The sequence below is a fragment of the Protopterus annectens genome, chromosome 1.part1 (assembly GCF_019279795.1).
Source record: "Protopterus annectens isolate FY-2018-M chromosome 1.part1, PAN1.0, whole genome shotgun sequence".
NCBI lineage: Eukaryota > Metazoa > Chordata > Ceratodontiformes > Protopteridae > Protopterus > Protopterus annectens.
The window spans coordinates 1732851591-1732875867 of NC_056726.1; the positions used below are offsets into that span (position 1 = coordinate 1732851591).

Consider the following 24277-nt stretch of genomic DNA (forward strand, 5'->3'; position numbering starts at 1 on the left):
AATAATTGAGTACTCCACTTGGGCGTTGTCCCTTTGTCTTACTTGTGAGGAAGACAGCCTGGAAGTGTTGTTTGGAATTTATTGCAACAGCTGCATGGAGACGAACAGTAATATATTGTGTGTAATGCCTGGAGGATTTGGTCTAAATGTGAGTACTGCTGTTATATTTCTGAACATTGCTACTTGTGCAGGGTTTGTCTGTACCTAATACTTCTGCATATGTTTTAGTCTGGCCAGTATGTTTGACCAGCGCAAGGCTGCATAGCTATGCATATAATGTTAGGGGTTTTGCAGTGTGCTTACCAGACATATTTAGTTTGGTGTTAATGTGTATCATACTGTGCTGATAATCAATACTTGGTAACGCTTCCTGGTGTACGAACCTTTCAGCCCTCTGAAACGAGATTAGTTCATACAAAACCTGTAACATCAGCAGCTATTCAATTGTATAACAGCAACTATTTCACATAGGGCCATGTTAGTGTGTCTGTGTCCAGGTATGTTAAGGTTTCAGCAGATGTTGTACAGTAGTTGAATAATTGGTTATGGTATGACAGTATGTATTGATGTCATTATTTTGGTTGTGGGGTAGATGTTGGTGGGTGTACATAGCACATGCAGGTGTGTAGGAACCCCTTTTATACAACGTCTATATGTGTGTGGGTGTTCTTTCCCTATGTGAACACCTATACCTTAGTGGGCTAATACTATGGTAATTGCAGGCTGATTAATTAAGGCACTGTTAAATGCTTCCTGTGTAGCACACAGGTACTGTTAGTCCATGAATCCTTTTGGCAATACATTGGAATGTAATAAAGTTTTGCAAAATAAAAGCTGTCTGTGTATTTCTGTCATGGATATTTGCAGTCATTGCAGTTGTGTTGGTGACTGTGTCCATAGAACATATTTGTAATAGTGTATTGGCATATACTCTTCATATGTTATGTTCATATTGTTTGGGGGGGGGGGGTGGAATGTGTGATTGCTATGGTCCATGTTATACTCAGATATGAACACTTCGGATGCTGTCTACACACATGTATGTGTGTGTGCGTGTGTATATATATATATATATATATATATATATATATATATACATATTTTTTTTTTTTATTGCATAAGTTTATCTGTACCTCCATAGATGTGTAGATGTTTTTAACCTATCTGTATATCTACATATATATGTAGATCTGTATATATCAACATGTCTCTATGTATCTCTCTCCCTCTCTCTCTCTATATATATATATATCGGCATACACCTTTCAGTGGGTACATGGCAGGTTGTCCTATTTCAACACATTCCTCCCTTTTGTGTTTTAACCTGTCTGCATACACAACTGGGATAGGTACATCTCAGGTAGCGTAGTGTTAGGTTACTCTGAGGATGGAGTATATGGTTGCGGGTTCTAATCCTGGAAGGTGTTATTATTTTATCTGTCAGAGTAGGCACTGGTAGGGAAAGTGTGAATAACGCACATTTAAGCGGTTGTAAGCAGGTTTGCCTGTGGTCTGCGCCACGTTAAGCAAAGGTTGAACCTGTGAAGCGCTTCTCCGTTTACCATGTTTCAGTGCTGCTTACCGTTGCGCAAACCTGTGGAAAACCCATTTACAACTGCTTAAGAGTGCTTTAATCCACCTGCATCCAACAGCCCTTATTCTGGCCCTCAAAATAACTTAACAGTCCTTGCAGGTCTTGAACCCGGGACCACGAGCACCACAGTCACTGACTTTTCCACTAAGGCATCTGACATATGTACAAATGTTATGGTGTTTAGAATATACATTTTACTATAGGAATTCCTCACTACTTAAAACAAATGTGACAGTCAGTTGGTGTACATATGTCTGATACATGTTAATGTTCATATGTTTGTGAAATTAGGTGTTGCAATGTGACATGACAGGGTGTATTATGAATGAGAAAGGTTCTTATTTTGTGTCCTTTTTATATTGTCCCCATACTCCATGTATAGCCCTCCAGTTCAGTTATTGAACATCTGACCCTGGCCCTCCTAAATGCATGATTTCATTACCCACCACTCCTCATCTACCCCAATTTTCTCATACATAATAACCATCCCTTCTATGGTGAATTAGGTTAATATTAATAGTTATAATACCAGAGCTGCATGTGTTTTGTGTACACTTCAATTCCTTTGGAGTGCTTCTGTGTCACGCAGTATGTTTATAGATGTTTATATATATGGCTATTGATGTAACTGTAAAATATATATATATATATATATATATATATACATACATACATACGCAGATATCACTGACATGCATATATATATATATATATATATATATTTCATATTGATTCGTAACAGTAATACATATGTAGACTTGAATGTGTTGGTTCACAAACTACAGTACATTACAGTGTACTGTACATATGTACACAAACTGACTGTCCCATTTGTGATTATTACAGTGGAATGCATATGGTATAAGGTGTAGTCTAAAGATCATGAAACATGTATACACCTCAGATGGCTTAGTGGTAAGTCCCATGACTATAGTGTGCATGGTCCAGGGTTTAACGCCTGCGATGCTTTAAAAGTGTTTTTTTACTCCAGAATAAGGCTCATTTAAGCAGTTGTAAGCATATTTAAAAGTGTTTGTGTGACATTATAGCAGCAGTTAAACACAGTTAAACAAACTTTGTAACATATAACCTGTGCGCGCAAACACGGCCATATCCACTAACTACGCAGGATATATACATGTCAGTGAAGTAACATCTCACTATGTGCTTACATAACATTACATTCTCTGTTGACTTTACTCTCCAGCACACCTGGGTTTATATGAGTGTTTTGAATGGTTATTATACAGATGATTACTACCTATATATGCAAGCTGTGGTTAAGGTATACTTTTGAACATGATAAACATCCCTGCCTTTATTGGGATTGGGACCTTTAATGCACAGATACTATGCAGATGCTGTAACCATTACACTGTTGACAGTAAGGTTGCTTCTGCCTATTTCCTAGTTAGATGATTTCTATGTGTAAGCTAGGCTAAGCAAAGGGGTGGAGGCCCCCAGACCCACTGAGCTTCACTTACTCTTGAAATAACAGCATGTAACAAATGTACTGTGAGACAATACATTACATTCCTAACTACACTAGGCATAGCCCCTCACTGACACACTTCAAGGGAAACCTTGTTATGTGAATGGGTAACAGAATATACACCCCTGGGATCATGTGTCCCAGAACCATACAGCCAGGGGTGTGGGGGAGCCTGTCCAGTTTGATAGCTGCGAGACCTGTTGGGGAAATTGAATGGTGTTTAATTGTCACATTAACATGTCCTCTTTAGATCACTAAGTGCCCCATTACCCTTCACCACCCCAGTCTTCAGCAGCTTCCAGCAACTCTGCCTGGAATTTCTTCATTGGCTATGCTTGACAGAGGCTCAGTTACTTCATTAATGGTGCGGAGAAAGCCAGCACACTGTAGCTATGCTTCTAATTGCCCTTGGGCAGATAGGTAGTAGGCCATCTGCGAACCTCTAAAGTGCAGGCCATCACAGCCATGATATGTGAATAAACAGACTTTCAGATCACAATATACAGTGAGAAATCACCATGTAGTCAGGAAACAAGTTAAGTACAGCAAGAACATACAGAACAGTGATACTTAGTCACTCCAAAAGCCTGTCTTGGACGCTAGAAGACTTTTATAAGTTTAAGGCTTTCTGTTGCTTACCAGTAGGTTACCTACAGCAGAGATGAGAAGCTAGCACAGATGGGAAACATGCATGCAACAATACCATACTGGCTTATGTGTCAGCCTTAGGCTTTGGAATACTGGCCAAGGCTGTTGGCGCCCCCATGGTGCTTTTTTAAGGAGAGTCTCGAAGGTGAATACCAGCTCCGTAAACAGCACAATAGCAGAATCAATGAGGGTTATGCACCTCAACACCAGGGTTTGTGATCACAACATGCATGCACTCACAGCACTCCTCAGGGTTGACGTCAACATCTGTGCAGTAACTGAGACCTGTCTTAAGGCTCCTGAGAGCATACCAGCACTACCAGACTACAACCCATACCACACATTTTAGCCACAGAACATGGACTGACACAGACATGGAGGAGGTGAGTTCATATCCATCAGGGATACCTACACCTCCAGGTTAGTGGGGCAGCATGATACCTCTGAGATCATCCATGTGCAGCTAACATCAGCCACAACTGCAATGTAAACTGTGGCCTGCTATGGATCGCCCTCCATGACCCAGGACCACCACTCTACCTACCTGGAGACAATGGAGAACATGACAGTCCTAACGCACACCCTGGCATTGGTCGATGTCAACTACCATACCATTAACTGGGAAACTTACTCCAGTGCTCACTTCCAGGCCCAGCGCTTTCTGGAATTTATCACCTCATATGCCCTGTATAAGGTGGTAACCTCCCTAACGAGGGGTGGAAACACTAGAAGTAGTCATCACCAACATGGGCAACAGGTGCACCACAGCGGAGGTTAACCAGTCACTGGTTAGATCTGACCATGAACTATTCACTGTTTCCACAGCCACGCATCTACTCCACCCACGGAAACCACAGTGTATACCTTTCCTACAGCTAAATTTACACTACTAGTGACTAGGGTGGGGGTTTCGCAGCCCCCACGCTAAGGGGAAACACTGCTCAAGATACAGACAGATTTACAAATGCAATCTGTAAGCACCTACACGGATGTATGGATCGTGCCATTACTGGTAAACCAAGATTCACTCCTAGACAAGGACACCAGTTTGGTGGACCTCTGCAATAAACAGGCTGTACTACAATAGTAGGACAGTGTTCCAGACAAACAGCAAATCCCACGAGGGGCAGACATCCGTGACCACTATAAGTATGATACGTAGGTCCCGCATGACATCATCCAAGGCTAACATCAGCAGGAAAATACGCAAGGATTCGAAAGATAACCACAAAGCATTCTTTGGCTATGGAAAGGATCTAACTGGTGACACACAGATTTGCACTGTGCCGGTGAAATATAGCACAAAATATGCTGACCCTACTGATATCGCCAACATCCTTGCAGATACATTCAGTGCATACTTCACCCCCTAAATAGCCCACCACACTACCCGAATGGTGCAGTATGCCACACATCAGAGACACACAGGTGGAAATGGCCCTCTCTAACAGCAGAACACAGCGTCAGTGGAGGCAGATGTTGTATCAGACTGCATCTTGCAAACTGTACAAGACAACCTGACCCCCCACCTAATTAAGCATTCCAACCTCAGCCCCTCCACAGGCTACATGCCTATACAGTGGCGCGTGGCAACGGTTATTCCACTCCATCAAGGTAGAATCTCAACTGACCATGGTAACTACCACCCCATAAGCCTGACTAGAATGGTCTGCAATGGTATGGAATGCATCCTCATGGCACTCATTAACAAAGACATTGGTAATCTCCGAACATGTGACCCAACCCAGGTCAGCTTGGTTGAGTGCAGTTCATGCCTACTGAACATGTTTGATGTCTTACATACAGTCACCAAGACGTTAGATGATGGGAGAGGTGGTTCACACATACTACCTGGACCTCGCCAAGGCTTTTGACACCATGCCCCACTCAGGTATTATTGATAAACACACCAGCCTGTACATACACCCATACATCACAGGTTGGGTTGCCAACGGGCTTACACACAGAACCCACAAGGTATGACTAACGGTCTCCAGGTCCAACTCTTGACCAGTCACAACTGGTGTCCCACAGGACGCAGTCCTGAGAGCCCTACTGTTTGGCATATACTTCTCAGAGGTACAGGCAAACACAGGTTGACTACGGCAGACCATGTTTGGCAATGACTGCCAACTGGGAGCCATGAATGATAGTCCAGCTGACACAGACATCCCTCAAGGTGCCTCACAGAGACCGACACAGGATGTCAATGTCATGGCCTCCAGCCAAGTGCCACTAACTGCATGGTCATTCCATTGTGGAATATTAAGCACCCACATATTAACACATAAGTGGCAGCCACTTTAATACGGACGAGGTAATGGGGTATCTGGGGACTAAGGTAGATAGTGATCTCCCCTTTGACAATCATATCTCCAAAGTAGTTAGGACATCCTTCTATGTAGGCCATCTGATTACTAAATGGTTCCCATCTAGACATACTGGGGTAATAGTGCCCCTTTGCTCATCACTCATCAGTCCCATCATAGGGTATAATAACCTATTTGGAATGTACCTCAGAAGACACTTCCAACAGCTGGGAGGTCCACGAATGTACCTCTCCAAGGGGATTACTGGCCTCCAACATATGCCCTATGCAGCCAGACTGAATAAACTCCAGCTTTATTCAGTGGCATCTCGTTTACCCAGAGATGATCTCTGCTGGCCAACACAGCCATGTCGAACTCAGGCTTAATGGATATGTTCCACGTATGGGAATCCATGTCAGTGAGCCACACACTGTAGTGAGCTGAACCTTGCCACAACAATAACTAGAAGATGCTGGAGGGACTGATTCCTGTCACAGACACTCCCCATACTTTGGAACAACATTCCTAACTACATTATACAGATCCCCTCACTAGCACTCTGCAAGAGAAACCTTGAAGAGTGGATGGGGAGCAGTAGATGCACCCCAGGGATCCCGCCATTGGCTCTGCTCCACAGAGGGACAGTGAATGAATCAATGGGGTGGCAAAAGCCGACACATTTTGGCTGGGCTTTATGAATGGCCTCTGGCAGTTGTCCAAGTAACCTACTTATGAACCTATACATATAGTATCAGCACATGCTAATAGCTTAATTTACTGTTCAGGTGCTGACGTACCTTGTGCCACTGACAGTTGTGTGTGCAATAGTTGAGGGCTGCCTATGCTGGTTGCACACAGTAGACTGCCTATACATGACAATTTACAGGTAGTCATGTGTGTGTGCCATCTATTTTTACTGTGTGTGCAGGTGGAGAAAGGTGTCAGTCCCTAGGTTCCTACACTGTCAGTGTGTGTGCTATACGTTCCCTCCTTGCCAAGGCATGGGCATACTGGGCACGCCTCCGTCTGCCTACTGGGGCTGGCTCAGGGTGTTCATGGTCTGAGTTCCTCAGTGCCTTTGGGGCCCCTGGCAATGGTGGTGGGCTGTGAGGGCCTTCGCCATTCTGTCCCTACTGCAGCTGTTTCTGCAGGATCATATTATGTAGCATGGCACATATTATGAAGATGTGGGCACACGTGTCTGGATAGTACTGCAAGGCTCCACCAGATATGTCCAAGCAATGGAACCGTGATTTCAGCATCCCAAACGCACGCTGTATGATTCTGGTTTGTGCGTGTGCCTCATTATGGTGTTCCTGCATGGATGTGTGTGCATTTCTGATGGGAGCCATCATCCACGGTTCCAGTGCATAGCCAGCATCCCCCACCAGGTGGCCATTTGGGATGTTCCCCCCTGGCAAATAACTGATACAGCTGTGAGGCATGCCAGATGTGGGAATCGTGATAGCTTTCAGGGCTGCCAGCACACACATCCATGAATAATGCCCTGGGCATTGCACACAACCTGGCAGTTGATGGAGGGGGTTCCCTTGCGGTTTATCTAGTGCCTACCCTGCTCACCAGGTGGTGACTTGATGTGTATGTGCGTGCAGTCTATTGCACCCAGTACCTCCGGGTATTCTGCCACACGGTGGAAGAGACGCATATTGCTGGCCAACTCCTCCTGCGTTCGGGGGAAGTATATGTGCTCATTGGCATGTGGTAACATGGCATCCAGGAATTGGTGTAGAACCCTGGATGCTGATGCCTGTGAGATCCCCATGATATCCCCAGTTGGTCTTTGAAAGGTACCTGTAGCTAGTATTCTCTCAGTCTTACACATAATCCACTGGGATGGGTTCCCTTCTGTTTGTTCTGGCTGTGAGGCGTGGCCGGCACAGCTCTACAAGTTGCTGTAGGATGTCCCTGTCCACCCTGTAATGCTCTACTATCTCCAGATCATGTAGCCACTGGTAGGTTACCCTGGGTCTGAACACACTCCTCCTCTGGTGCCTGAGGTGTTCGTGTGCATCATCCTCCACAACACCTTCAGTCTCCAACACATGCTGGTGGATCAAAGCTATGGCAGCCCGTAACATGTACATACTAAAATTTCCCCGTCTGTATACACCACTGGTGCAGAGTGTATGGGAATACACAAATATGTGTGAAGTGCTTCCACACTTTATACTATTGTGCTATGGATGCTGATGATGTCATTGGGTGTGTATGAGCTATTCCAGCTGCAGAGTGTCTTAATTATGGGTTTTACAGTGAGTACTAAAAGTGTGGGGCCTTTACTGTGGAGATATGCTTGCCTGCCTTGATTAATCTGTTGCCCTGTAATTCACTCTTAAACCTGGATCCCCTCCCATTATCAGGCATGCATCCATCTGCCGTCTTTCTTGTTTTGTACTTTCCCTACCCAGTCATGGCAAGATATGTCTTGTAGCTGATATACTGCAAATCGGTTTTGTTCAGCTTTGACACTATAATGTTTTCTTTGCAGTATAGCCCCTACCCTTTCCTTTTCTGCAGGTAGCTGCTTGCAGCCTTGTTAGCTGTTGTCAGTGGCCCACTGTAGGCTCCTAGGTGTTAATTAATCATTTATACTACAATTTCCGTGCTGCAGCATTTAATTTCTTTCCTATATCCTTCCTTTTTCAGCTGCAGTGCGTGCCACGCAAACCCATTTTCATCTCCGTTCACATGCATAGTCGGTTACCTTGTGTACACTCAGCTAAGTAAAGCTATGGCCAGTTCAACACACCCCTATCCTGCAGCTTTGCCTAGCTAAGGGCAAACCGGTTTAGCAATGCTCCAGTGTGCTTACAGCAATGGCGACACACCCCTCTCTTGATGTCATCTTTATCTCAAGGGCACACCTCGGTGTTATAATGCTATGCTGTGAGGTGCATCCTTACACCAGTGGGGAATCTGTGATTCACTATTACTCCTCTCATTTGCATGGCATTGCCTACTAATTCCTAGCTACCGCGCATAACACTGTCACAGCCCCTTAGCAGCCATTGTGCCATAGTATGGTGTAGCATGCCTGTCTTTGACTATTATGTGGAAATTGTGATATGTGTTACATTGCAGTTTTATTCTATATTTTTATAATTTCCTTACCATCCCCTTTGCGCTCCCACGTCGCGGTAGTGCGACTATATATATTAAATGTTAATTTTATACTCTGTACATGTTTTTTATGCCAATGGCTATATATTTAGCCATTGGCATATATTAACAATATAATACATGTGTTTGGTCGGCTGTCATGGCTCCGATTTTATGTTTGCAAAAATGTAAACCCTTTTCTACTGTTTACATTTCTGCATGCTTACACTATGCCTGCACCACTTCTTGGATCGCTACATACCTTCATTTGCATGCTACACTGCTGCACATGGGGTAATTAGCATACAGGGTCCGGGTGTTGTGTGGGCGTAGCGTACACAGGTAGTGCACGTGGGAACAGTTCATACCTGGATCACTCGGCGGCCATATTTGGTGTTAGAACGCCGACGCTACGCCTGCACCTGGCGCAAGCTTTATGAATCCCGAGGAATGACATTTATTTCAGTTTTAACAAGGATATTCTGAAAATAAACTTCAGATGTATGCTTTTCTAACCTTTTTAGGTAGTGTTTTCTTACAGTTTCTACCTCCCCTTTTTGTGTTGGTCAGAATGTTGGGATACTAGTAGCCCCAATACAGGGATGCCATAATTGATCAAATAAAGGAATGTAAATATGTTAGCAAACTAATCAAGGAATTTGGCCTCAAATGATTATGCACCAAAAGTATAGACAGGACAAACCGTAACCCATTGATAGTATGATGATTTTTGGCATGACTGCCTTCTTCTAAGAGATATGTTTATGAAGTGTTGGTATCCCTTTGCCTTCATTAATGAGGTAATGTTGGAGGTTCTCAATAAACATGAATCAAATCATTTTGTTCCCATTTGGAGTACTTCATTGTAACAGTTTTTTCTGATGATCGTTGCACTATTACGGACTTCCTCAAGAAGAACTGGATCATTCTCACTAAGGATTGTAACTGGATCATTCTCACTAAGGATTGTAGCATTCGTGAGCATGTTGGACTGGCACCAAATGTCTTCAGAAAAGGTAAAAATCTTAAAAGCATCTTTGAGAAAAGAATCGGTCCTTTCAAATATAAATTATGGCATGAGAAAATGTGGGAGTTGTCCCCACTGTAAGTTCATCCTGGAAGGGAAGGACTTTAAAATAAATGGCATACCTTTTAAACCAAAAGGTTGGTATAATTGCAATTCTAGCATAGGGAAGACAGCGAGAAGAGTAACCAACTAGTGCTTTATCAAAACATGCTTCAGAGTATCCACGGTATACTTTTTTTTTAACTTTTTTGTCTTAGAGCAGATTGAATTGAAAGAAAGGAACAGGCTATGGACATTATATTTGGAAGAACTCATTAACAAAGACATTAGGTACCTCCAAACACTTGACCCAACCCAGTTCGGCTTTAAGGGCAGATCATGCCTTCTAAACCTGGTTGACTTCTGCGAGACAGTCACCAAGGCTATAGATGAGGGAAAGGTTGCTCACACAGCCTACCTTGACCTCACCAAGGCTTTCGACACCATTTCCCACTCGGGTATTACAGTAAACCTCACCAGCCTGAACATGAACTCCTACGTCACGAATTGGGTTGCCAACTGCCTTACAGACAGAACTCACACGGTAAGAATAGCGGGCTCCAGGTCCGACTCTAAACCAGTCACAAGTGGTGTCCCACAAGGCTCGGTCCTGGGACCCCTACTGTTCGGCATATACTTTTCAGAAGTACAGGCAAACACAGGAGGACTATGGCTAACCAAGTTCGCCGATGACTGCAAACTGGGAGCCATAATTGACTCTCTGGCTGACACGGACATCTTCCAAAAGGGCCTTACTGAGACAGACACCTGGTGTCAAAGTCATGGCCTCAAGCTAAATGCCAAAATATGCATAGTCATCCCGTTTGGGAAAAACAAAACACCCACGAATTACCACATAGGTGGCAGCCCTCTTAATACAGAAGAGGTAATAAAAGATCTGGGGACCCAGGTAGATAGTAATCTCTCCTTTGGCAATCATATTGCTAAAGTAGTTAGGAAATCCTTCTATGTGGCCCATCTAATTACTAAAGGGTTCACATCTAGAAATAAAGAGATTATAGTGCCCCTCTACTCATCACTCATCAGACCCATCACAGAGTACAATGCCTCATTTGGGATGTACCTCACAAGACACTTCCAACAGCTGAAGAGACCACAAAAGTACCTTACCAAGAGGATTACTGGCCTCAAGCATATGTCCTATGCAGCCCAACTGAAAAAACTCCAGCTGTACTCAGTGGCATATCGCTTACTCAGAAGTGATCTCTGCATGACTTACAAAGCCATTTCCAACTCAGAATTGATGGACATGCTCCACCTAAAGAAATCCAAGTCACTGCGAGCCACGCGCTCTAGTTAGCTAAACTTGCCACAACAATAAATAGAACATGCTGGAGGGATAGATTCCTGTAACAGAGACACCCCATGCTTTGGAATAAAATTCCAAACTACATTAGGCAGAGCCCCTCACTAACACTCTTAAAGAGAAACCTTGACGAGTGGATGGGTAACAGAAAATACACCCCTGGGATCACTTCATTGACTCTTCTTGACAGAGGATCAGTTAATTAATCAATGGGGCAGCGAAGGCCGCCAAACTCCGGCTAGGCTTATAAATGCCCTCGGGCAGACAGCCTAGTACCTACCTATGTACCTTTAAAAGAGTGAGCTACAGTGGCAACTGAGACTTAACACCATGAATTGGCCCAGTTTGAACAAACAAATTTCAATAACTTGCTTATTGGAGTTGAAAGCAATGGGATAGGTAATAGATGTGGTTTTATGTATCGTAAAGTTTTAGGATTTTACAAATGCTGATCATTTACTGGCTGTTTTACGTCAGTTCATTTTATTTCAATTAAAAGAAAAAAAATATAATTCAGATATGATGAACTTAATGAATGGCTGTTTAAGACTTCTTGGTTCTACGGTGGCTAGGCTATCATGTGGCTGCCTGGTAAAATTTGATTTATTTATATAAAAGGGGTCTTCTTTTCAAAAGCAGTTATCTGAAGAAGTTTTCAAAGAAAAGATGAATGCACTTATTAGTGATTTTAATTTGGTTTTACTACTATTGTGGAAAAGGTTTTACTGAATAAAACTTGGTTTTAATACTATCATTGTGTTCCAGTTGGTCCTGTATGTACTTTGGTGTATAATGTGAATATGTTGCTTGCTGGTGAGATCTCAAGATTTTAAAAAGGCTCATTTAAGCCAGTGCAAGCAGTATATAAAATATGTACCTTTGATGTTCCAGCCATTGCAGAAGGCCTTTCTTGTCATAGAGGTGCATGATAGGTAGTCATGGGAAGGTCTGAGTTAGGGATGAGAGAGACATGAATATATAATTATGAATAAAACCATTGTCTGTTCAGCAGCATGAATATTTTGGAGGGGGATTCAGTAGTTTTGTGAAGAAATGCTGCTATGTGACATCAGTACTTCGCAGTTGGATTGGGATCAAAGATAAGTAAAAGTATTTTAAATGTGGATGTAATTTAAGAATGTAGTAGTGTAACTATTTTGTTTGTTTTGTTGTAGTGATGTTTCAGAATATCTTCTGGACAGCTGCCTGTACACCTCAAAGTCTCCCAATCCTGACCTGTTAATTCGAACATCAGGGGAGATGAGGCTAAGTGACTTCCTACTTTGGCAGGTAAGATGCTATTATTACATCCGAGTGACACCTCCAGGTGCATCTGTAGTTAACTCCTACTGACGCCTCTAGGCGTCAAATATTGCTTGTTTATATTTGCATTAATAATTCCAAAACCATGCTATATGTGCAAGGTTTTAAAAGACTTCATCTTAAAGCTTACACATTAGTAAACTCAACTGCATTAATATTTGACCTCTGTCTAGTGCAAGTAAACATATATTAACTGTTGTTTTTATGATATTCATTTTGTATAGATATAATTTTCACATTTTTCTAAATATCTCAACAACCAAGTAACATAGACAGAACTCCTTAGCCTCATATGAAAGCTCTCAGCTAGATGAATAAAATGCTGCTTGACAGTGTGTGTGTAACTTAAGTGGTGGTTGAGATATTTTAAGATGTTCTTCGTGTTTCACTGTTGCAGTCATCATACTTGGGTTATCTGCCTACAGTTAGTCCTCAGTCGGCCCGAATACCAAAGACTTAGAATTTCTGCGTCGGATGCTGTCGCTCCAGGACTGACGTCAGGTCGTCAGGGGTATAAAAACAGGCAGCCGACGCCATTACACCAGTCTTTCTTGTCGAAGAGCCCAAAGCGGAAGCAGTTCACAAGTGCAGGTCGGTTGCTGCCTGAATTTTCGTTTACGAATTTAATAATCCTGAAGTCTTCTAAAGCTAAGTACCCATTGGGGATCCTTTTTTCTTGCTCTAACCGATGTTAGAAAAAGTTAAATTTTGTCTTGCCTGTGGAAAGCAAATACCTCAAAGAGATTTCCATTCTTACTGCGTCACCTGTTTAGGCCCAGACCATGACGTCCCTCACTGTTGGTTTTGTGCCTTATTTAACACCTGAACTATTTGTCGTCGGGCTCTCTTTGTCGATAAATTCTTTCCCTTTCGATCTCCGTATTGTGAAATGGCTTTGGTGAGCCATCCGACTACCGATATTCCGAAAAAATGTAAAGATAAAGACAGACAGTCCGCATAAGTCCAAAACTGCTGCCGATGCTTCCGTTAAGCTAGTCGCCAGTCCGCCAGTACTCAGTGAGGCGATTTCGCAGCCCCTGATGCCCGCTTCAGTGGATTCACAGGCCTCTACTGAGACACATTTGTAGTCCGATATGCCAGGAGACTCATCGACTATGGAACCTGCGGTTGTCTCTACCTTGGATGGGTCTGGAGCCGCTGAGCAGGCCCCGGCTTCTGAGGCAGTTATTCTCTCAACCGATGTTCGACTCAAACTGCCGACTTTTTTAACCAAAACGACCGAGTTTCTTAGGCCCAGAGTACGCACTGCGCCTAGAAAACGGACGACCAGAGTGCATGCACCTGCTCCCATGCCACAACAACAAATGCCTAGAATGGCTGAAGACCTTATTATGCTGATTAGGGTAAGTCAGCCTTCCCCTGCTAAGAGACAGAGTCCAGTCCCCTTCAGCTTTTACAGACCAGGAGTCTGATGACTCTGAAATTTCTGATTATGAAGACATGTCCTTATCTGCTTATGAGGATTCAGATGCAGAGGAATCCATTCCCTCTGCCTCCCCTCCAGAAGAGAATTTTTCTTTTGGTGAAACCTTGCATACCTTACGAGAGCATTTCCACTGGGAATGCCAAGACTATCCTCAGTCCAAAGTGAGACTCAGAGAATTTCTAGAGCTGCCTCAACACAGGCCCTTAAGCAATAGCCCCTGTCCTGGATGTTGTGGATGATGTTTTTATGGAATCCAGTCTTACTCCTGACATTTTACCTCCTACCCCTAGGAAACCTGACAAGTACTACAAGAGTACCTGACACTCACAGATTTCTTTTCAAGAATCTTACTTGTGACCCAGAGATCATTTCCCAGGGGCCTAAAGGTATCAAGGCTACTGCAGCCAAGAATTCCACCCCTTCGGACAGGGATTCCAGATCTTTGGACAGATGGGATAAGAAGGTACCTCTGCAACTCTTGCTATTAGGGCATTCAATTGTCTGTTTCACATGCTGAAGTACCAGCAACATATTACGGAACTTATTAAACAAAAAGTGGTAACCTTTTCAGACTGTGCAGAAAATAAAGAATTGCAGGAGCTTATGCACTTTGCAAGTCAAGTCAGCAAGCATACTTTGCAGTGGAGGAAGTTGAATTAGCATGGCAAATTCGGACAGGAGCTCACACTTTACCAGGGCTTAATGAAGCATTGTCCATAAAATGCTTATTAAAAAAGAAAGCCTTAGCTAAGTAAATGTGGATCACACGCTGTATTAGGTGAGCTCAGAATGTGTATATTGCTTGTCATTGTACCGATAAAATGACATATCTGTAAATTGCGTATTGTTACTTGTAAAGTGTAGTATAGATTGGTTTGTATAGTGTACTCTATACACATGTATGTTCAAATGGTTTTCATTCATTTTCATTTTCTATTTTAGGTGTATACACGCAAGTTCCTAATTGTATTTTTCATTTTAGTTTGATTTTCGGTTGGCTAGGATGTCAGATTTTCCAAACTATGAATATTAAGTTCAGTACTGGCTCCATCATGGTTTTGTAATAACAATCGTATGGACAGCAAGAATTCTTGTGGGTACTTGGTGGTTGTATATGTTGTATATATTTTCAATCACACATTTTTTAACTAAGCATAATTGCACATCTTCACTTAAAAGTACATAATACTACTGGCAATTTTTAATGCTTTTAAAATTGTAGTAATAGTATGTTGTTGGGCTGAATAATTGACTACCATGGCTACTGTGATGGTTTAATGCTGTATAGCTTTAATTTTTAATGTGCTTGCATGACATCAGGAGGTTCAATGAATGTCATTGGTAGTCTGCATTTTAAACGGGATTTCAAGTGAGTGTGTTTAATTGTAAAAGGGTTTTTTGTCTGAGGAAGCTGGAGAATTTCTTCCAGTGAAAGCGTTTACAATAAATTATTTTATAACCAATTGCGGTTTTTGTGTTGGAGTGGACTGAGAGCCTTTAGCCTGTGGTTTTCTGAGTTTGTTCAATTTTTCGTTATACTTTTCAGTGTGGCTTTGACACCCTAGAAGCATCTTGCTGGGCTGCTGTCACTGGCTCTGTACTGAGAAGACATGCTTGGCTGAAGGGGCAGACCTTACCAGACCATGTCAAATCAAACTTTGAATAAGGACTGTTTGTTTGGCACCAAAGCAGAAGAGGTTCTTAACAAGATGGAAGAAAATAAGTCTATGCAGACTGTTGAAGAATTCTTAAAAGTGCAACCCCCGAGATTCAGTAAGCATTGCCCTTCCAAACACTGGTCCTTTCCTGGCCTTCTCAAACCAGACCCAGGGGAAACAGACCACCCAGACTTCAGTCTCAGGGTGTGCAGAAATCTAAACAATGGAGTGCCCCCATTCCTAAAGCAGGGAGCGGTAAGCCACCTCCTTAGGGAAAAAGCTCACAATGACTTCTTTACTCCACTCCCCAGCCCTGCCCAATTGCTTGTGCCCTTAGGAAGAAAACTGGCCCTTCATGCAAATAACTGGATGTCTATTACTCAGGACCGGTGGGTCCTCAACATTGTATCCCAGGGGTACAAATTTTATTTCCATTCACTGCCAACCCCAAGTGAGTTTCCAGACCTTGCTCCAAACCAGTGGGCAGAGGCTTCAAAACCAAGTACTTTCCCTGCTCAATATCAGAGCTATTCAGCCGGTTCCAGTAGAACAGAGGGGTCAAGGATTCTACTCCAGACTCTTCCTGGTACCCAAAAAGAGGGCTCTTGGCGCCCAACCCTGGATCTTTCCATTCTCAACACCTTCCTAGTGGTACCAAAATTCAAAATGCTTACCCTGCAACTACTACTTATTATGCTATCCAAGGATTCCTGTTTAGTCACCTTAGACTTTAAAGAAGCCTATCTGCATATCCCCATAAGGGAATCATAGGTTCATAGGTAGGTACTAGGCTATCTGCTCGAGGGCATTTATAAGCCTAGCCAGTGTGTGTCTGCTTTCGCCGTCCCATTGATTAATTAATTGATCTTCTGTCAAGCAGAGCCAATGAAGTGATCCCAGGGGTGTATTTTCTGTTACCCATCCACTTGTCAAGGTTTCTCTTGAAGAGTGTAGGGAGGGGCTCTGCCTAATGTAGTTTGGAATTTTATTCCAAAGCATAAGGCCATTAATCCTCTTGGTGAGGCACTGGGCTAAATAACGACAGACATTTGAGTTTTAGATTTCATATTCATTAGAAAACTGCATACTAACACAAATCCTGTTATTCTAGCTGATTTATAACATATAAATGCTATTTTGCATGCTTTTCTGATTAACCAGCCATGCATTTATCCAGCTTATGGTCGGGTCCCAGCAAGACCAGATAAGAGGGGAGTCTACTGTATATATAATAGGTGGGAACAATAGCTTTTTATCATGATGGCTATGCTGTTCATATTATCCTGGAAATTGAATGGCCTTACAGGTGTAGATAAAAAAGGAAACAGGGAAACAATACTGAATTACATTAAGAAATGCACAGTGCAAATAGCAGTGTTGCTGCAGACACATTTGGAAAGAAATGAGGATGTGAATTTGACAGAGAGGATTTCAGAATGTGTGTGTGTATATATATATCTACGGCTTTGTTAAGGGCAGATCATGCCTCTTAAACCTGGTGAACTTCTTTGAGACAGTTACCAAGGCTATAGACGAGGAAAAGGTGGTACACACAGCCAACCTAAACCTTGCAAAGGCCTTCGACACCATTCCCCATTCTGGTATTATAGACAAGCTCACCAGCCTGAACATAAACCCCTATGTCACAAGATGGGTTGCCAATTGGCTCACGGACAGAACCCACATGGTGAGAGTTGCGGGAGCTAGGTGTGTCACTAAACCGGTTACAAGTGGCGTTCCCCAGGGCTGAGTACTAGGACCCCTCCTGTTCGGCATATACTTCTCAGAGGTGCAGGCAAGCATAGGAGGACTATGGCTGACCAAGTTCGCAGATGACTGCAAACTAGGGGCTATAATTGACTTTCCGGCTGACACAGACATCCTCCAAAAGGGTCTCACTGAGACGGATACCTGGTGTCAAAATCATGGCCTCAAACTAAATGCCAAAAAGTTGCCTAGTCATCCCCTTTGGAAAAAACAAAATACCCACAAACTACCACATAGGTGATAGTCCCCTAAATACGGAAAATGTAATAAGGGATCTGGGGACCCAAGTAGATAGTAATCTCTCCTTTGATAATCACATTGCCAACGCGGTTAGAAAATCCTTCTATGTGGCCCACATAATCACAAAAGGGTTTGCATCCAGATCAAGAGAGGTCATTGTGCCCCTCTACTCATCACTCATCAGGCCCATCATAGAGTACAACGCCCCATTTGGGATGTACCTTACAAGACACCTGCAACAGCTGTAAAGACCACAGAAGTACCTCACCAAGAGGATCACTGGCCTCAAGCAGTTGCCCTATGCAGCTTGACTGAAGAAACTCCAGCTGTACTCGGTTGCATACCGCCTACTCACAGGTGATATCTGCCTGACATACAAGGCCATGTCCAACCCAGAATTGATGGACATGCTCCACCTAAAGAAAACCTTATCCCCTCGAGCCACACGCTCTAGGGATCTAAACCTCACCACAACAATAAATAGGACGTGTTGGAGGGACAGATTCCTGTCCCAGAGACTTCCCATGCTTTGGATAAAGATTCCAATCTACATTAGGCAGAGCTCCTTGCTAACTCTCTTCAGTAGAAACCTTGATGAGTGGATGGGAAACAGAAAGTTTACCCTGGGGATCACTTCAGTGGCTCTACTGGACAGAGGCACAGGGAACTAATCTAAGGGGGCGGCAAAAGCCAACACATTCTGGCTAGACTTATAAATGCCTTCGGTCAGATAGCCTAGTACCTATCTATGAACCTATACATATATATATATATATATATATATATATATATATATATATATATATATATATATATATATATATATATATATATATATATATCTATATATACCTATCTATGAACCTATACACATATATATATATATATCTGTATATATATCTATATATATATATATATATATATATATATATATATATATATATATATATATAGCAAAATAACAGATACAGAGGAAAACGGGAGTAATTACAATAATTGCTACAGGGGGCTCCAATAGTGATATATGAGAAAAATTACACAGGAAAGCTGCAGACACTGGACCCAACCCAATATGGTTTAGTCAAGAGCAAGTCGTACTCAACCTGGTGGACTTACAAAAACCGCAAGCAAAGCTGCAAACAAACAAACCACTGAAAAGGAGCAGCAACAAGTAGGAAACGTCCACAAGAAGTACGCCAAGTTACTATAAGGCACAATGACAGATCCAGAATCAACGCAAAGCACAGTAGAACAGTTTTATTTAACGTCTCACAATAAAATTACGTTTTCGTTGCCCATGCAACTTCATCAGAATGTAATCACAGAAAGAGCACATACCACACCTCTTATATAACAATTGAGGAATTGGTACAAGCAGCTGATATATTAATTGATTCATTGTTTTAGCCTTAAGAGAGTAGTAAGTTTCATGATGATAAAAGTTTTATCAAAATATATTCCACATCATTAGATTTGTTTGAAACAATACCTAATACTTATTAAATACACTAAATGTTAAAAAATGGTACAGTTTAAAAACTTTTGAAAAATAAAAAATACAAACATTATAAATTTATTTACTTAAATCACCATAAGGTAAAATACCCCATATTGAACCATTTTTTATGGTTTATTTAGTCTAGTTTTAATGCCATTTTTAATTATATTAATTTATTATATACTTAAAAACACAAATACATTTAAAACTACCCTATATTGAATCACAATGTTTCTGCTCTAAGCTTCAAATAGGGCATAATTGAAATAAGGTCATTTAGACCTGGTGCTTTGTTTGAGACTAGCAAAATTTGCCAACATGTTTCCCTGTGTGCCAGTCTAGCCTGCCATGGTCCTCCCCTGGAGCTTTTGGTCACAGATTCCAAAACATAAAACATAAAAAAGGCTGACTGACACGCTAGAGTATGCTTGTAAAGTGCATTGGTGTTGATCTGTTTCTGGATATCGTATAGATGTTCGTATATGCGTCTCTTGAGCTGTCTTTCGGTCTTGCCGACATAGAATGCCTGGCAAGACCTGCAGACGGCCAAGTAGACTAATCCAGCAGAGTTACAGTTGTGATACCTTTGTGAATAAATCTTTCTATCCCTACTTTCCAAATAGAGATGTTCCTGATTGATGACATACTGACACTGTTTACAGTGCCCACAACGAAAGGTACCCTTTCTCATAGAATTTGAATAAATAAGGTGTGAATTTTGTTCCAAGAGATTTTTTATGTTACGTCCTCTTTTATAGACTGTATTACAAGTCATATCCTTGAGATTTTTCAAATCTGTAAGATCCTGAAAATACTCCATTTCTTTCTGGATAATATACCTAATATGCCCTGCATCTTGGCTAAAGGCGGTAACAAATGTCAATTGGGGATTTAAAGGATTGGAGGTAGAAAGCGTGTTTTGCACCGGTAGATCACCAGCCCCCTTTCCCAAAATAGGAAAGAACCTAGATTTTCTAGCTATACTGATCTCTTCTCTAACAGATTTTATTAGTTGTAAAGGGTATCCTCTTTCTAGAAACATTGAACACAATTTATCACATTCAATATTGAAAATATGATCTTCCGATGTCATACGTGATACCCTAACAAACTGTCCCTTGACTATTGACTTTTTTTGGAACTTTGGATGAGAACTTGAATAATGTAGGTAACTGTTTGAAAAAGAGGGTTTTCTATATACCTTGGATCCAAAGTTGTTGACATGCTTGTATAGTGTTACATCTAGGTAATTGACTTCATGTTTTGAAATTTGGTGTGTAAATTTTAAGAAGTCAGTAGTAGAATGTAGGTAATGGACAAAATCTTCTACACTTTCCCTTGGTCCGGTCCAAAAAATACAAATGTCATCCAGGAATCGGGTGTAATGAATCCAAAACTTGGAATATTCACAATCTAAAACAAATTTACTTTCCCATACTGAAAGGACCATATCTGCATAGGTGGGAGCACAATTTGCTCCCATAGAAACACCCGAGATCTGTTGGAAATATTCCCCATCAAAATATACATAATTATATTTCAGTACCATCTCCAATAGGTGCATGACCAGCACAACATCATTGTTAGTAACATCTACACATGTCCAGAGAAGTTCTTCAATCCATTCCAAACCTGTTGTAGAGGGGATAACTGAAAAAAGATCCACCACATCTATGGTGACAAACAGTAGATCTGGTCTGTACAAGTCATCCGTAACCCCTCGTAAAAATTCCCATGAGTCTTTTAAAAGATGTTGTTTCTTGCCCCATAGCTGCTTAAGTTTCCAATCAAGAAATTTTGATAAGTTGTGGGTCTTCGACCCTTGCGCAGCTACAATGGGTCTAAGTGGAGGGTCCAAAGCATTTTTGTGAGTTTTTGGCACTCCAAAAATGGTGGGAATTTTTGGATGTGGGTTGCTAAGAAAATTAAAAAGATCCTGTTCGATGACTTCCTGGTCAACGAGGTCCTTGATAACTATGTCAATCTTTTTATATGACATATGTACCTCATTCAAGGAGGCAATGGTATACTTGGTTGTATCATTTAATAATGTGTTCATTTTTGCCTTGTACATTATTTTGTCCATGACCACGGCACCTCCCCCTTTGTCCGGTTGCATAATCCGGACAGAAGTATCACTACATAGATCAACAAGAAGGGCACTTTCTGGTTGTGTAAGGTTGGAATCTTTTTTAAACCTACCCACTTTTCCACGTATGGTTTGAATGATCCTGTTTTCCAAGTTACTAATTTGGGGATGCAATGAGGGGTTAAAGGTACTAGATTTTTTTAACATCAAGCAGGGGGCCATACTTAAAGATCCTAGAATATTCTGAAGGTTAAGTTTGCGCATGAAAAGTTTGACATCAAGAATGGTATTAATAATGTTGTAACTTCTACTTGGTACAAACTTAAAACCTTTTGTAAATAAAGAAAACCATAGTTCATTAACAACTACATGGCTGTAGTTGAAAATATGGAATCCGTTAAATGTGTGTTTGGAATAATTTCCAAGTTTACTAATCTCTATATTCTTTTCTTTTACCATACCTGATTTTGTTCCCTTCTCCACCCCCTGTTTCTGCCTCCCTCGCCATTGCGTGGAGAGCGAGGTACAGGATGGTGCTGTTGATCCTGTTGTTGATGATTCTGCTGGCGAAGACGTTCTGATCTCCTGGGTAAAAAACCAGGGTCAGAATATGTCTCGTCATCAAAAGGCTGTAAAAGTGGAGGGGAAGAAAATTCCTGTCTAGGAGGCTGTATATCTCGTGTATTGGTTGTATCTCTGTAAACTGGCTGATGTATTACACCACCCCTAGAATTTGGTGGATTAGGGTATTGCCTGCCTTGCTGGTATTCCAAAATATCTCTATTGAGCTTCCTATATTTTCGATTGAGCACTGTGTTACACTGTTGGTCTACCTGCGCCCTAAGGGCATAATATTTACATTTTTCAGTCTCAATAGCAAACATTAAGTCAGTGGTAACATTTTCATTGATTTTAAAAATCTCAGTTTGTAAAACATTAATATCAACTTCATTCCTTTTTATAATAGCTTTGACAATACCAAAACCACAATCGTCAAAAACCTTGATTAGTTCAGTATGAAAGTCACTCCCAAACACAACATTGTTGGGATATTTGTGCACACGCAAACCCTTGGGTACTATTTGTTTTTTTAGACATTCTTTCAAATATAAATTATCGAGCTGCAATGTCTTGTACCTGTAAAGTTTGTTCTCGAGGGCCCGCATGTTGTCAGCAAAAGTCATGCCGGAGTTTGAACTATTTTCAAGATATTCATGATTGGGTTTAAATTCAAATGTGGGTTGATGTTGTACCCACTCGGAAAAGGTTGAAGGCGGTGGTATGGCCGAGGCCATAGGGGAAAGTGCAGTAACACCAGCTGCTCCTTCATCCGCTTGTCGGAATACTGCAGGAGTTCTAAGAAAATTGCTGATGTCCACATTATCGGGAGTCTCCGAAGGACCAGGCACTTGTTTAGAAGGAGCCATAGATTCCAAAACCGCCGAACGCGGTTTCAATACTTTCAAAAGCTCACGCTGTTCAATTAAGACTGATTGAAGTCCTTGGCTAAGCGGCGTGAGAAGCTGGATAAGCGAGGAAAGTTGGCCCGTAAGTTGGCGTGTGTCAGCGGATGCCGATACACCCTCTTCCATACTGGTGCCGGAAGCACCAGCTGTAACAGTTCCCAAACTTGTTTCCAAAGACATACAAAAACCGCAAGCAAAGCTGCAAACAAACAAACCACTGAAAAGGAGCAGCAACAAGTAGGAAACGTCCACAAGAAGTACGCCAAGTTACTATAAGGCACAATGACAGATCCAGAATCAACGCAAAGCACAGTAGAACAGTTTTATTTAACGTCTCACAATAAAATTACGCTGCCCATGCAACTTCATCAGAATGTAATCACAGAAAGAGCACATACCACACCTCTTATATAACAATTGAGGAATTGGTACAAGCAGCTGATATATTAATTGATTCATTGTTTTAGCCTTAAGAGAGTAGTAAGTTTCATGATGATAAAAGTTTTATCAAAATATATTCCACATCATTAGATTTGTTTGAAACAATACCTAATACTTATTAAATACACTAAATGTTAAAAAATGGTACAGTTTAAAAACTTTTGAAAAATAAAAATACAAACATTATAAATTTATTTACTTAAATCACCATAAGGTAAAATACCCCATATTGAACCATTTTTATGGTTTATTTAGTCTAGTATTAATGCCATTTTTAATTATATTAATTTATTATATACTTAAAAACACAAATACATTTAAAACTACCCTATATTGAATCACAATGTTTCTGCTCTAAGCTTCAAATAGGGCATAATTGAAATAAGGTCATTTAGACCTGGTGCTTTGTTTGAGACTAGCAAAATTTGCCAACATGTTTCCCTGTGTGCCAGTCTAGCCTGCCATGGTCCTCCCCTGGAGCTTTTGGTCACAGATTCCAAAACATAAAACATAAAAAAGGCTGACTGACACGCTAGAGTATGCTTGTAAAGTGCATTGGTGTTGATCTGTTTCTGGATATCGTATAGATGTTCGTATATGCGTCTCTTGAGCTGTCTTTCGGTCTTGCCGAGTTGAGTTTTAGATTTCATATTCATTAGAAAACTGCATACTAACACAAATCCTGTTATTCTAGCTGATTTATAACATATAAATGCTATTTTGCATGCTTTTCTGATTAACCAGCCATGCATTTATCCAGCTTATGGTCGGGTCCCAGCAAGACCAGATAAG

The 24277-nt window shown here is 41.5% G+C and overlaps 1 protein-coding gene across 2 annotated transcripts in view; it reads left to right on the top strand.

Annotated features, from left to right (window-relative positions):
* The window catches only part of DHDDS (dehydrodolichyl diphosphate synthase subunit), a 1104913-nt gene that overhangs the window by 589719 nt on the left and 490917 nt on the right, over positions 1–24277 (top strand). For both annotated transcript variants that reach the window (XM_044084203.1, XM_044084194.1), the window contains one exon: positions 12732–12846. In XM_044084203.1, coding sequence (XP_043940138.1) covers positions 12732–12846 — 115 coding nt within the window. The remainder of the gene's footprint in view (positions 1–12731; positions 12847–24277) is intronic.